Source organism: Bos javanicus, chromosome 6, assembly GCF_032452875.1.
Source record: "Bos javanicus breed banteng chromosome 6, ARS-OSU_banteng_1.0, whole genome shotgun sequence".
Classification (NCBI taxonomy): Eukaryota; Metazoa; Chordata; class Mammalia; order Artiodactyla; family Bovidae; genus Bos; species Bos javanicus.
The window spans coordinates 86,178,173-86,192,365 of record NC_083873.1 but is presented as its reverse complement, the minus strand read 5'-3'; the positions used below and the strand labels follow the sequence as shown (position 1 = coordinate 86,192,365).

General features: G+C 41.9%; 1 protein-coding gene across 1 annotated transcript; it reads left to right on the top strand.

The window, feature by feature from the left end:
- The first annotated feature begins 1,655 nt into the window (after positions 1-1,655).
- On the top strand, positions 1,656-13,910 carry LOC133249172 (mitotic checkpoint serine/threonine-protein kinase BUB1-like). The gene is made up of 2 exons (XM_061419237.1): positions 1,656-1,798; positions 11,912-13,910. The coding sequence occupies exons 1-2, from the start codon at positions 1,656-1,658 to the stop codon at positions 12,903-12,905; spliced, it is 1,137 nt and encodes a 378-aa protein (XP_061275221.1). The 3' UTR covers positions 12,906-13,910.
- The last annotated feature ends 283 nt before the right edge of the window (positions 13,911-14,193 follow it).

Below are 14,193 nucleotides of genomic sequence, written 5' to 3'. Positions count from 1 at the left end.
TTGGGGTGCATTTTAGATGGGTTGGTTCTTTGCTTATTAGTTATTCTTGAATAGTGTTTTTTGTACATACAGGCCTTAGCTGATCTCTGTTTTCCAACCAGCTGTGGAAAGGGAAACGCTTTTTTGATGTTTTTTATAGTTTTTGGAGAGTTTGTTTAGAGGCAGCTGTTTTAGATGAGTATTGACTTGTTTTGGGTGAGTCTGTTTGGGGTAGCTCATTGATGAACAACTTCTTTGGACAAAAGAATTCTCTGCAGATCAGCTTGTCTTGGGTGAATTTGTGTAGAACCAGGTCCTGGCTAAACAGCTGCCTTTTGATGAGCTTTGGATGAGGAAGCTCTTTTCTGATAAGTTGATTTCATATAAACTTGAATAAACATTTGGGGATGAGTTTGTGAATGGTAAACTTTGTTGATTAGCTGGTCTCCAGTGAATTTGTTTAAAGCCAACTCTTGGCTGACCAGTTATTTCTGGATGAGTTTAGATTGGGACCAATTTTTTTTTTTTTTTTTTAACTCATCAGGTGGTTTTAGAACAAGTTGAATTTTATCAGAGTTTTACTGAGATGAAGCTGGCCTGAAAGCAGGTGAATCAGACTGTGCTCTTTCCTTGGTTCTACTTTTCCTTTGCTGACTTACGAGATTGATCAGTTCAATTCAGTTCAGTCGCTCAGTCATGTCCGACTCTGTGACCCCAAGAACTGCAGCACACCAGGCCTCCCTGTCCATCATCAACTCCCGGAGTTTATCCAAACTCATGTCCACTGAGTCAGTGATTCCATCCAACCATCTCATCCTCTGTCATCCCCTTCTCCTCCTGCCCTCAATCTTTCCCAGCATCAGGGTCTTTTCAAATGAGTCAGCTCTTCGCATCAGAGAGGTAAACAAAAAAATGATCACTGTATCTTAGAAGAGAAATAAGCGAGTAAATTGGTGGTAGTGTCTTTATTTGACACTCATTTTACTGGGTGTTCTAATATAGCTTTTATTTGGCTGTATAGTTAAGCTGTATGATTTTCTCGATTGTAGACCCCAGGCTAAATACTCCAGACAACCTCCTGATCATATTTTAAAATCACCAGATGTCAAGGATATCCTCAAGTGTCTATTGTTGGACAATTGTTATCAATTAGTCTAGGTAATTTATGTTAACTATTAGGAGAAACTGTTGATTTGGGGTGGGGAGGAATTTCTTGTCTTGGGGCTCACTTTAGTGGCTAGTTTTACATTGTGTCCTCTTCCCCTTACCCTAAACCCAACTGAGTTCTGGTCTTATAACTAATTATTCAAACACATAGCTGTTGGATATTTCCTATTTTTCATACAGTGGTGATGAGCTGGAAGCTTGCCAATTTGTTATCTTTGATGTAAAATGAGAATGCTGCTGCTGCTAAGTTGCTTCAGTCGTGTCCGACTCTGTGCGACCCCAAGGACAGCAGCCCACCAGGCTCCCCTGTCCCTGAGATTCTCCAGGCAAGAACACTGGAGTGGGTTACCATTTCCTTCTCCAATGCATGAAAGTGAAAAGTGAAAGTGAAGTCGCTCAGTCGTGTCCGACTCCTAGCGACTCCATGGACTGCAGCCTACCAGGCTCCTCCATCCATGGGATTTTCCAGGCAAGAGTACTAGAGTGGGGTGCCATTGCCATCTCCGAAAATGAGAATAGACAACACCAAATATACAGTCATGCCCAAGGCCAACATCTTGAAGTTTGGATGGAGGTGGAGAAGTCTGTACAAGAGATTGCAAAGGAGCAGCACCACAGGAGTAAAACTTGGAGGGGACAGTTTTAGGGCAAAGTAAGAGAATTTTTGAAGAATGACAAAGTGATCAAAGTGTGGGGAGTTCATAAGAGATCAAGTGTAATAGCTACTGAAATAAGTCCATTTAAATTAGCAGCAAGTAAATCATTGGTGAGGGCTTCTTTGGTGGCTCAGTGGTAAAGAATCCACCTGCCAGTGCAGGAGATGTAGGTTTAGTCCCTGGGTGCAGAAGATCCCCTAGAGAAGGCAATGGCAACCCACTCCAGTATTCTTGCCTGGGAAATCCCATGAACAGAGGAGCCTGCTGGGCTACAGTCCAGGGGTTCACAAAGAGTCAGACACGACTGGGCGACTGAACAACAGCAGTGAAGTCATTGGTGAACTGAGGAATTGGAATCCTGGGATGAAAGCTGAATCAGATGACATTAAGAGGTGAGTGAAAGGTAAATATGTGAACACCGGATGATAGGATATCTGTAGATAACTTGGCCTTTTGAAGACTTTAGCTGTGACTTGGTGAAGAAATAAAGGAGTAAAGGCGCTGGGAAGGCAGGGTGTTTTGTATCTAGAGCAAAAATAGATGATTTGATCTTTGGCTGGGCCACTGTAACAGGAATAAAGACAAGTAAGATGGAAACTGGAGAAGGCAATGGCACCTCACTCCAGTACTCTTGCCTGGAAAATCCCATGAATGGAGAAGTCTGGTGGGTTGCAGTCCATGGGATTGCTAAGAGTCAGACATGACTGAGCAACTTCCCTTTCACTTTTCACTTTCATGCATTGGAGAAGGAAATGGCAACCCACTCCAGTGTTCTTGCCTGGAGAATCCCAGGGACAGCAGAGCCTGGTGGGCTGCTGTCTCTGGGGTCACACAGAGTCGGACACGACTGAGGCGACTTAGCAGCAGCAGCAGCAGCAAGATGGAAACAATTGCAGGCAGATTTGTAGATGTAGTGGCAATACATTGAGGGAATTGTTAAATATTAGGTAAGTTCATTTACTAAGAGCTGAGGGAGAAGAGACTGAGATTTTAGGCTGAAGAATATATAACATAATCCTTTTAAAACTGAACTGGGCCCTGTGGAGTTCCCCCAGGGTCAGAAGCCTTTCTGTGTCTCCCATTTCTTGTTTATAGAAAAAGGCTTTAATCTCCTAGACCTTCCCTGAGTTCCAAAAAGCAGATTTAAAGTTACTACCTGGGAAAGTGAGAGAATGCAAAAACAAGGGAAAAGCAAGCCCAAAATAATCTCTTCCATGACTGTTAGCTTAAACCAATGCCTTGATTTATGACCCGACACTGTTGAGATAATGTCCTGTGGCTTCAACCGGCTGGCCCCAAACCGACTTAAAATTGATGACACAGGGATGGCCAATTAAGAACTGAAACTCCCGAACCGTCACCAAGGCTCTAAGTCAATTATAAAATGCCGCAACCATCGCCTTTTTCTCTCTCCTGGAAAGAAGTTAAGGGATCACAAGACCACGATTTAATAGTTTGCTTTACAGAAACACATAGTTCAATCACAATCACCACAGTGACACATCAAGCAAAAAAAGCAGTTCTAGGAAGTCTGCATCTGCGTCTTATCAGGAAGCTAAAATCATGAAGAATCCTGCCCACTCCCCTTTATCATTTTTGCCTTTATAAACCTTGCAACCTGGCCAGGAAACAGGGTGCTTTTGAGACAGTCGACATCTCCCATCTTCGGGGTTGGTGCCTCCTTGACTACTAAACCTTTCTTTGCTCCAGACTTTGAAGTTTTTGCTTGTTTGGATTCACTGTCCATCCAGCACATGGACTTCAGTTTGACAATACTTTGAAGTGTGAGTGAACATGCTGACTGGAGACTGGTGGTGTGGGGCAAGCGTGTCTAGTAATTCCAGTTGTTCTGCCGTGAGATCATTTCCAATAATCCTCAACAACTTGGTTAAGTGGTGTGGGTTCAGATAGCTGTGTTTTCAGTGAGAAGTCTTTATTATTATGGACACTTAGCCATGGTGCTGAGGATAGTCAAAACTTCAGGGCAAGGATGGAGCTAACCAAGGATCCTCACTTGGGATTATCCCTCTTCAAATCTCTTCCTCCTCCCTGCTCTTTTCAGCCATTCACTTTTCCTTCTTTAACTGAAACAACATGGAGAAGATAAAAGCCATTATAGGGAAATTCTCTTATCTTCTCAACCTACCTGCCTCTGGGCTTATCTTTCTTACTACAGTGGAAGAAGTATCCTTACTCCTACTGATGGACAACTCCTCTGCTCAGATGGCAAAGAATCCACCTGCAATGCAGGAGACCTGGGTTTGATCCCTGGGTCAGCAAGAACCCCTGGAGAAGGAAATGGCAACTTTTCCATAAGGAAATTGCCTGGAGAATCCTATGGATAGAGGAGCCTGATGAGCTACAGCCCATGGGGTTGCAAAGAGTCAGACAACTCAGCAACTTTCACTTACTTTCTACTTTGGTTCTGGATCCCATTCTTTTCTACTTTCTTAAGAACTTCACCTTTTCAGTTCCCTTCCCATCTCATTTTCCTTGGTTCATTTCTATCAGCAGTCTCCACATTAAGAAATACAAAACCAAACTCTCTTGACTTTACAGTCTGCCTTATTTTTGACTCCAATTCCCAAAATAGGAATTGTTTGCATTTTCTCTATTTTTTCACCTCCCTCATTTCACAGCAGCTTCCATTCCCATGACTCCATTAAAAACACTCTGGTGGCTCAGTGGTAAAGAATCCACTTGCCAATGCAAGAGACTTGAGTTCGATCCTTGGGTCAGGAAGATCCCCTGGAGGAAGAAATGGCAGCTCATTTCAGTATTCTTGCTGGGGAAATCCCATGGATAGAGGGCTACAGTCCTTGGGGTTGCAAAAGAGTCATATATGACTTAACAACTGAACAGCAATGATCTCCAAGATGCCAGAGCTAAGGGATACTATTTGGTTTCCATTCTATTCAGCCTTTTGGTGGCATTTATATCATAAACCATGGCCTCCTTCTTGAAATACTTTTCTTTCCCCTCCTAGCTTCCATGGTACCACTCTCCTGGTTTTGCTCTTACCTCCCTGATTGTTCCTTCTAGTTTTCTGAACTGTCTTTAGAAAAGTGAAAGTGCCTCAGGTGTAAACCTGAGCTTTCTTCCCTTGCCTTCTCGTTCATTGTCTTCCCTTCCCTTTTCAGCTCCTTTCCCACCTATCTCCCTATATGATCTCATTCAATTCCATGTCTTTAAGTAAAATTTCAAATGCTTATAACTCTCATATTTGTATTTTTGTCCAGAGTTTTCCTATAGAGTTCAACCTCTATATCAATTAAACTACTTGGGGTCTCAGTCTGAATAATAGTCATCTTGAGCACAGTGTACTTCAAACTGAATACTTGATTAAACTCCTCTCAATCTCATTTTTCCTCAGGTCTTCATTATCTTGGTAATTGGCACCTTTGCCCTCCCAGTTATACAGATCAAACATTGAGATTTTATACTTTATTTAACCCTTTTTGGTGCATCCTGTCTATACTTACTAAAATATATCTCAAACTTCTCTTTCTCCAATTTTGTTATTTTCCTCCAATTTTGTGGGTCTTTTAGCCTTGGTACCATTGACATTATGGACCAGATGTCTATTTTTTTCAGTGACACAATCTTCTGTATTGTAGCATGTCTAGCAGCATCCTTGGTCTCTGCCCACTAGATGTCAATATTGTCTCTCCAGTTTTGACAAAAAAAAAAAAAAAAAATGTCTCCAGATGTGCTCCATGTCTCCTGATGGATGCAACTTTGTACCCAGTGAAGAACCACTGTTCATGGGGTTCTCAAGGCAAGAATACTGAAGTGGTTTGCCATTCCCTTCTCCAGTGGACTACGTTCTGTCATATCTCTCCACCATGACCCGCCCGTCTTGGGTTGCCCCATGGGCATGGCTTAGTTTCAGAGTTAGACAAGGCTGTGGTCCTAGTGTGATTAGACTGACTAGTTTTCTGTGAGTATGGTTTCAGTGTGTTTGCCCTCTGATGCCCTCTTGCAACACCTACCGTCTTACTTGGGTTTCTCTTACCTTGGACGTGGGGTATCTCTTCACAGCTGTTCCAGCAAAGCGCAGCCATTGCTCCTTACCTTGGACGAGGGGTATCTCCTTACTGCCGCCCTTCCTGACCTTCAACGTGGGATAGCTCCTCTAGGCCCGCCTGTGCCCACTTCAGTATTCTTGCCTTGAGAACCCCATGAACAGTATGAAAAGGCAAAATGATAGGATACTGAAAGAGAAACTCCCCAGGTCAGTAGCTGCCCAATATGCTACTGGAGATCAGTGGAGAAATAACTCCAGAAAGAATGAAGGGATGGAGCCAAAGCAAAAACAATACCCAGCTGTGGATGTGACTGGTAATAGAAGCAAGGTCCGATGCTGTAAAGCGCAATATTGCATAGGAACCTGGAATGTCAGGTCCATGAATCAAGGCAAATTGGAAGTAGTCAAACAAGAGATGGCAAGAGTGAATGTTGAACCTCAGAGACCTCTGGGACAACGTTAAATGCCCCAACATTCGAATCATAGGAGTCCCAGAAGAAGAAGACAGAAAGGGTATGAGAAAATACTTGAGGAGATAATAGTTTAAAACTTACCTAAAATGGAAAGGAATTCTTGGAGAAGTCCAAGAAAGCCAGAGAGTCCCAAACAGGATAAACCCAAGGCAAAATAGCCCAAGACATGTGTTAATCAAACTAATGAAGATCAAACCCAAAGAACAAATATTAAAAGCAGCAAGGGAAAAGCAACAAATAACACACAAGGGGATTCCCATAAGGATAACAGCTGATCTTCCAATAGAAACTCTTCAGGCCAGAAGGGAATGGCAGGACCAGTTAAAGTAATGAAAGAGAAAAATCTACAACCCAGATTATTACACCCAGTCTCATTCAAATATGAAGGAGAAATGAAACGTTTTACAGACAAGCAAAAGCTGAGAGAATTCAGTGCCACCAAACCAGCTCTTCAGCAAATGCTAAGATATCTTCTCTAGACAGGAAACACAGTAAAGGTTTATAAACTTGAACCCAAAACAACAGAGTAAGTGGCAACAGGATCACACTAATCGATAATTACCTTAAAAGTAAATGGGTTGAATGTCCAAACCAAAAGACAAAGACTGGCTGAATGGATACAAAAACAAAACCCCTATATATGCTGTCTACAAGAGACCCACCTCAAACCAAGGGACACATACAGACTGAAAGTGAAGGGCTGGAAAAAAGATATTTCATGCAAATGAAGACCAAAAGAAAGCAGGAGTAGCAATACTCATATCAAAAAAAAATAGACTTTTAAATAAAGGCTGTGAAAAAAGATGAAGAAGGACACTATATAATGATCAAAGGATCAATCCAAGAAGAAGATAAAAAAAAAAAAAGAGTGAATGTTGACATTCTAGGAATCAGTGAACTGAAATGGACTGGAATGGGTGAATTTAACTCAGATAACCATTATATCTACTACTGTGGGCAGGAATCCCTCAGAAGAAATGGAGTGGCCATCATGGTCAACAAAAGAGTTCGAAATGCAGTACTTGGATGCAATCTCAAAGTGACAGAATAATCTCTGTTCGTTTCCAAGGCAAACCATTCAATATCACAGTAATCCAAGTCTATGCCCCAACCAGTAATGCTGAAGAAGCTGAAGTTGAATGGTTCTATGAAGACCTACAAGACCTTTTAGAACTAACACCCAAAAAAGATGTTCTTTTCATTATAGGGGACTGGAATGCAAAAGTAGGAAGTCAAAACAGGCAAATTTGGCCTTGGAATATGGAATGAAGCAGGCAAAGACTAATAGAGTTTTGACAAGAAAATGCACTGGTCATAACAAACACCCTCTTCCAACAACACAAGAGAAGACTCTATACATGGACATCACCAGATGGTCAACACTGAAATCAGATTGATTATATTCTTTGCAGCCAAAGATGGAGAAGCTGTATACAGTCAGCAAAAACAAGACCAGGAGCTGACTGTGGCTCAGACCATGAACTCCTTATTGCCAAATTCAGACTGAAATTGAAGAAAGTAGGGAAAACCACTAGACCATTCAGGTATGACCTAAATCAAATCCATTATGATTATACAGTGGAAGTGAGAAATAGATTTAAGGGCCTAGATCTGATAGATAGAGTGCCTGATGAACTATGGAATGAGGTTCGTGACATTGTACAGGAGACAGGGATCAAGACCATTCCCATAGAAAAGAAATGCAAAAAAGCAAAATGGCTGTCTGGGGAGGCCTTACAAATTGCTGTGAAAAGGAGAGAAACGAAAAGCAAAGGAGAAAAGGAAAGATATAAGCATCTGAATGCAGAGTTCCAAAGAATAGCAAGAAGAGATAAGAAAGCCTTCCTCAGCGATCAATGCAAAGAAATAGAGGAAAACAACAGAATGGGAAAGACTAGAGATCTCTTCAAGAAAATCAGAGATACCAAAGGAACATTTCATGCAAAGATGAGCTCGATAAAGGACAGAAATGGTATGGACCTAACAGAAGCAGAAGATATTAAGAAGAGGTGGCAAGAATACACAGAAGAACTGTACAAAAAAGATCTTTACGACCCAGATAATCACCATGGTGTGATCACTGACCCAGAGCCAGACATCCTGGAATGTGAAGTCAAGTGGGCCTTAGAAAGCATCACTATGAACAAAGCTAGTGGAGGTGATGGAATTCCAGTCGAACTATTCCAAATCCTGAAAGATGATGCTGTGAAAGTGCTGCACTCAATATGCCAGCAAATTTGGAAAAGTCAGCAGTGGCCACAGGACTGGAAAAGGTCAGTTTTCATTCCAATCCCAAAGAAAGGCAATGCCAAAGAATGCTCAAACTACTGCACAATTGCACTCATCTCACATACTAGTAAAGTAATGCTCAAAATTCTCCAAGCCAGGCTTCAGCAATATGTGAACCGTGAACTTCCTGATGTTCAAGCTGGTTTTAGAAAAGGCAGAGGAACCAGAGATCAAATTGCTAACATCCACTGTATCATGGAAAAAGCAAGAGAGTTCCAGAAAAGCATTTATTTCTGCTTTATTGACTATGCCAAAGCCTTTGACTATGTGGATCACAATAAACTGTGGAAAATTCTGAAAGAGATGGGAATACCAGACCACCTGATCTGCCTCTTGAGAAATTTGTATGCATGTCAGGAAGCAACAGTTAGAACTGGACATGGAACAACAGACTGGTTCCAAATAGGAAAAGGAGTACGTCAAGGCTGTATATTGTCACCCTGTTTATTTAACTTATATGCAGAGTACATCATGAGAAACGCTGGACTGGAAGAAACACAGGCTGGAATCAAGATTGCTGGGAGAAATATCAGTAACCTCAGATATGCAGATGACACCACCCTTAGGGCAGAAAGTGAAGAAAACTCAGAAGCCTCTTGATGAAAGTGAAAGTGGAGAGTGAAAAAGTTGGCTTAAAGCTCAACATTCAGAAAACGAAGATCATGGCATCCGGTCCCATCACTTCATGGGAAATAGATGGAGAAACAGTGGAAACACTGTCAGACTTTATTTTTCTGGGCTCCAAAATCACTACAGATGGTGACTGCAGCCATGAAATTAAAAGACGCTTACTCCTTGGAAGCAAGGTTATGACCAACCTAGAGAGCATATTCAAAAGCAGAGACATTACTTTGACAACAAAGGTCTGTCTAGTCAAGGCTATGGTTTTTCCTGTGGTCATGTATGGATGTGAGAGTTGGACTGTGAAGAAAGCTGAGCGCCGAAGAATTGATGCTTTGGAACTGTGGTGTTGGAGAAGACTTTTGAGAGTCCCTTGGTCTGCAAGGAGATCCAACCAGTCCATTCTGAAGGAGATCAGCCCTGGCATTTCTTTGGAAGGAATGATGCTAAAGCTGAAAGTCCCGTACTTTGGCCACCTCATGCGAAGAGTTGACTCATTGGAAAAGACTCTGATGCTGGGAGGAATTGGGGGCAGGAGGAGAAGGGGACAACAGAGGATGAGATGGCTGGATGACATCACTGACTCGATGAACGTGAGTCTCTATGAACTCCGGGAGTTGGTGATGGACAGGGAGGCCTGGTGTGTTGCGATTCATGGGGTTGCAAAGAGTCGGACATGACTGAGCGACTGATCTGATCTGATCTGATCTGAAGAACCACTGACCTAGTCTAAGACAGGATGATCTCTAGCATGAATTGCTGCAGTAAACTCCAAACTAATCTCTTGCCTCTTACCCTCTGCTTCCTGTTCCTGGGTACCATGACATGGATGGCTGTGATGGCTTTTTCATTAATCCCCTGCTTCCATGCTGATTCTCCTTCAGCTCATTTTCTAGATCATTTTCTATGTAATTCAGATAATGTCCTGGTCTATTTAGCATCCTTACTGACTTTTCATTGAATCTTGAGTAAAATACAAACTTATTACCATGGTCTACAAAATCTTTTTAAAAACTTGTTACATTTTAAATTTGAAAAAACCGTAAAATAATTGGTTTCTGTTCATCTCATCTGGTACCAGTTCCTGCACTTTGGATTCCTTCCTATTCTCCTCAAACATGTCAGAGGCTTTGTTTTTGCTTTTCCATCCATCTGAAATCCTTGGTCCCTAGATGTTTGCCTCAGTGGTTTCTTTTCCATCTTTAAGACTTGACTTAAATGTTTTATTTTCAGAGAGAACTTTTCTGGAATGCTCTAGTGCCAAGGAAGTGCTTTCCATCACTTTTCACCACATCACACTGCATGCTTTCTTCTCAGTTCCAACTGCCACTTCCAGTGACCTTGCTTATGTACTATTTACTTGCACGTTGTGTGTTCTCCTGTCTAGAAAGTGAGTGTCACGGAAGTGAGGACATTGTCTTTTCTATAGAGACCTTGCAGCCGGGTACATAATAAACACTTGATAAATATTTATTAGACAAATGAATGATGCAATTTGTAATAGTGGAGAGAGCAGTGGCATGTTAAAATCAGACTTGTTTGCATCTGAATACTGTCTTTGTTTCTTGAGGTAGGACTGTATTGCTATAAACTTCCCTCTTAGAACTGCTTTTGCTGCATCCCATAGGTTTTGCATTGTCGTGTTTTCTTTGTCATTTGTTTCTAGAAATTTTTTGATTTCCCTTTTGATTTCTTCAGTAACCTGTTGGTTACTTAGAAACCTATTGTTTAATCTCCATGTGTTTGTATTTCTTACAGTTTTTTTCTTATAATTGATATCTAGTCTCATAGTGCTGTGTTCAGAGAAGATGCTTGATACAATTTTCAATTTTCTTAAATTTACTGAGGTTTGATTTGTGACCCAAGATGTGGTATATCCTGGAGAATGTTCCATGTGCACTTGAGAAGAAGGTGTATTCTTCTGCATCTGGATGGAATGTCCTGAAGATAGCAATGAGGTCCATCTCATCTAATGTGTTATTTAAGACTTGTGTTTCCTTATTAATTTTCTGTTTTGATGATCTGTCCATTGGTGTGAGTGGGTTGTTTAAGTCTCCTATTACTATTGTGTTACTGTTAGTTTCTCCTTTTATGTCTGTTAGTGTTTGTCTTATGTATTGAGGTGCTTCTATTTTGGGTGCATAGATATTTACAGTTGCTATGTCTTCCTCTTGGGTTGATCCCTGATCATTATGTAGTATCCTTCCTTACTGGAGAAGGCAATGGCACCCCACTCCAGCACTCTTGCCTGGAAAATCCTATGGACGGAGGAGCCTGGTAGGCCGCAGTCCATGGGGTCGCTAAGAGTCGGACAAGACTCCAAGACTTTACTTTGGACACGACTGAAGGGACTTAGCAGCAGCAGCAGCATCCTTCCTTACCTCTTGTAATCTTCTTTATTTAAGGTCTATTTTATCTGATATGAGGATTGCTACTCCAGATTTCTTTTGCTTCCCATTTGCATGGAATATATTTTTCCATCCACTTACATCTGTATGTGTCTTTAGGTCTGAAGTGGGTTTCCTGTAGACAACATATATATGGGTCTTCTTTTTGTATCCAGTGGGTGCATATTTTCTTTATCTTCCAGTGGGTGCAAGAAAATATGGTAGCAAACCAGCACACCCATGTGGCTTTGGATTCTTGTGAAAGAAACAAGGTGGAACCCTTGAAAGAGAGAAAGTTCAGTCTAGTTGAAGAGACAAGCCCAGACCCAGTGTGCCCCGCAGATGGCCCTTTGGGCCATCTTTGCTCTGTCTGGGCCAGCCTGCTGCAGCTGTGCTGACAAGCGAGGCAGAGCAGGGTCTCAAGGCCTGTAAAGTCACAGACCCCGACTTTGCCACTGCAGAGGATCCGGGAGAAGCCAGCGCTGGGCTCCAGGCTGAACTGATGCAGGCTGGCTTGCTTGGGAATGTTGACGCTCCAAACTTCACTGTTGAGAACCCCTGGGATGAGGAGTTGATTCTCAAACTTTTATCCGGGCTTTCTAAACCAGTGAGTTCCTATCCAAATACTTATGAATGGGCATGTAAGCTTCCAGCCATCAAGCCCAAGACTGAATTCCAATTAGGTTCTTTGCTGGTCTACATTGATCACTTTATTGGAGAAGCGGCTTTCACCCAAGTCTATGAAGTTACCCATGGAGATGTGAACAACAGCAAAAATAAGGAGAAATTTGCTTTGAAGGTCCAGAAGGCTCCCAACCTCTGGGAATTCTACATTGGGACCCAGCTGATGGAAAGACTGAAGCCAAGTATGCAACACATGTTTATCAAATTTTATTTGGCCCACCTGTTCCAGAATGGCAGCGTGCTAGTAGGAGACCTCTACAGTTATGGCACATTATTAAATGCCATTAATCTCTATAAAAATATCCCTGAAAAAGTGATGCCTCAGGCACTAGTCCTCGCTTTTGCTATCAGAATGCTCTGCATGATCCAGCAAGTCCATGACTGCAAAATCATCCACGGAAACATCAAGCCAGACAATTTCATACTCAGAAACAGATTTTTGGAACAAGACAACAAAGATGATGACTTATCTGCCAGCTTGGTCTTGACTGACCTGGATCAGAGTATAGACATGAAACTTTTTCCTAAAGGAACTGCATTTACAGGAAAGTGTGAAACTTCTGGGTTCCAGTGTATTGAGATGCTCAGTAACAAGCCATGGAACTACCAGGTAGAGAACTAGGGAGATCTGAAACGTTTCCTGTATTACATTCACTGCAGTCTTGAGGTGAGTTTGGGCATCCAGGTAGTTTGAGCTGGTGTAGTCCTCTTCTTGGAGAAGGCAATGGCACCCCACTCCAGTACTCTTGCCTGGAAAATTCCATGGGCGGAGGAGCCTGGTAGGCTGCAGTCCATGGGGTCGCTAAGAGTCAGACATGACTGAGTGATTTCACTTTCACTTTCTTTTTGTATCCATTCAACCAGTCTGTGTCTTTTGGTTGGAGAATTTAATCCATTTACATTTTAGAGTAATTGGAGGCCTTACAAATAGCTGTGAAAAGAAGAGAAACTAAAGGCAAAGGAGAAAAGGAAAGATATATCCATTTGAATGCAGAGTTCCAAAGAATATCAAGGAGAGATAAGAAAGTCTTCCTCAGTGATCATTGCACAAAATAGAGGAAAACAGTAGAATGGGAAAGACTAGAGATCTCTTCAAGAAAATTAGAGATACCAAGGAAACATTTCATGCAAAGTTGGGCACAGTAAAGGACAGAAATGGTATGGACCCAACAGAAGCAGAAGTTATTAAGAAGAGGTGGCAAGAATACACAGAAGCATTATATAAAAAAGATCTTCATGACTCAGATAACAACGATGGTGTGATCACTTACCTAGAGCCAGACACCCTGGAATGTGAAGTCAAGTGGGCCTTAAGAAGTATCTCTACGAACAAAGCTAGTGGAGGTGATAGAATTCCAGTTGAGCTATTTTAAATCCTAAAAGATGATACTGTGAAAGTGCTGCCCTCAGTATGCCAGCAAATTTGGAAAACTCAGCAGTGGCCACAGGGCTGGAAAAGGTCAGTTTTCATTCCAATCCCAAAGAAAGGCAATGCCAAAGAATGCTCAAACTCCCACACAATTGCACTCAATTCTCACACTAGCAAAGCAATGCTTAAAATTCTCTAAGCTAGGCTTCACCAGTACATGAACCATGAACTTCCAGTTATTCAAGCCAGATTTAGAAAAGGCAGAGGAACCAGAGATCAAATTGCCAACATCCATTGGATCATGGAAAAAGGAAAAGAGTTCCAGAAAAACATCTACTTATGCTTTCTTGGCTATGCCAAAGACTTGGACTGTGTGGATCCCAACAAATTGTGGAAAATTCTTAAAGAGATGGGAATACCATACCACCTGACCTGCCTCTTGAGAAACCTGTATGCAGGTCAGGAAGCAATAGTTAGAACTGGACATGGAACAATAGACTGGTTCCAAATAGGGAAAGGAGTACATCAAGGCTGTATATTG

Bases quoted from the DNA above. Each gene is read 5' to 3' on its own strand.
- LOC133249172 (XM_061419237.1), top strand. From the start codon at position 1,656: ATGAGAATAGACAACACCAAATATACAGTCATGCCCAAGGCCAACATC. The intron at 1,799-11,911 runs GTAAGAGAATTT...GTCTAGTTGAAG, and splicing joins GGGGACAGTTTTAGGGCAAA to AGACAAGCCCAGACCCAGTG.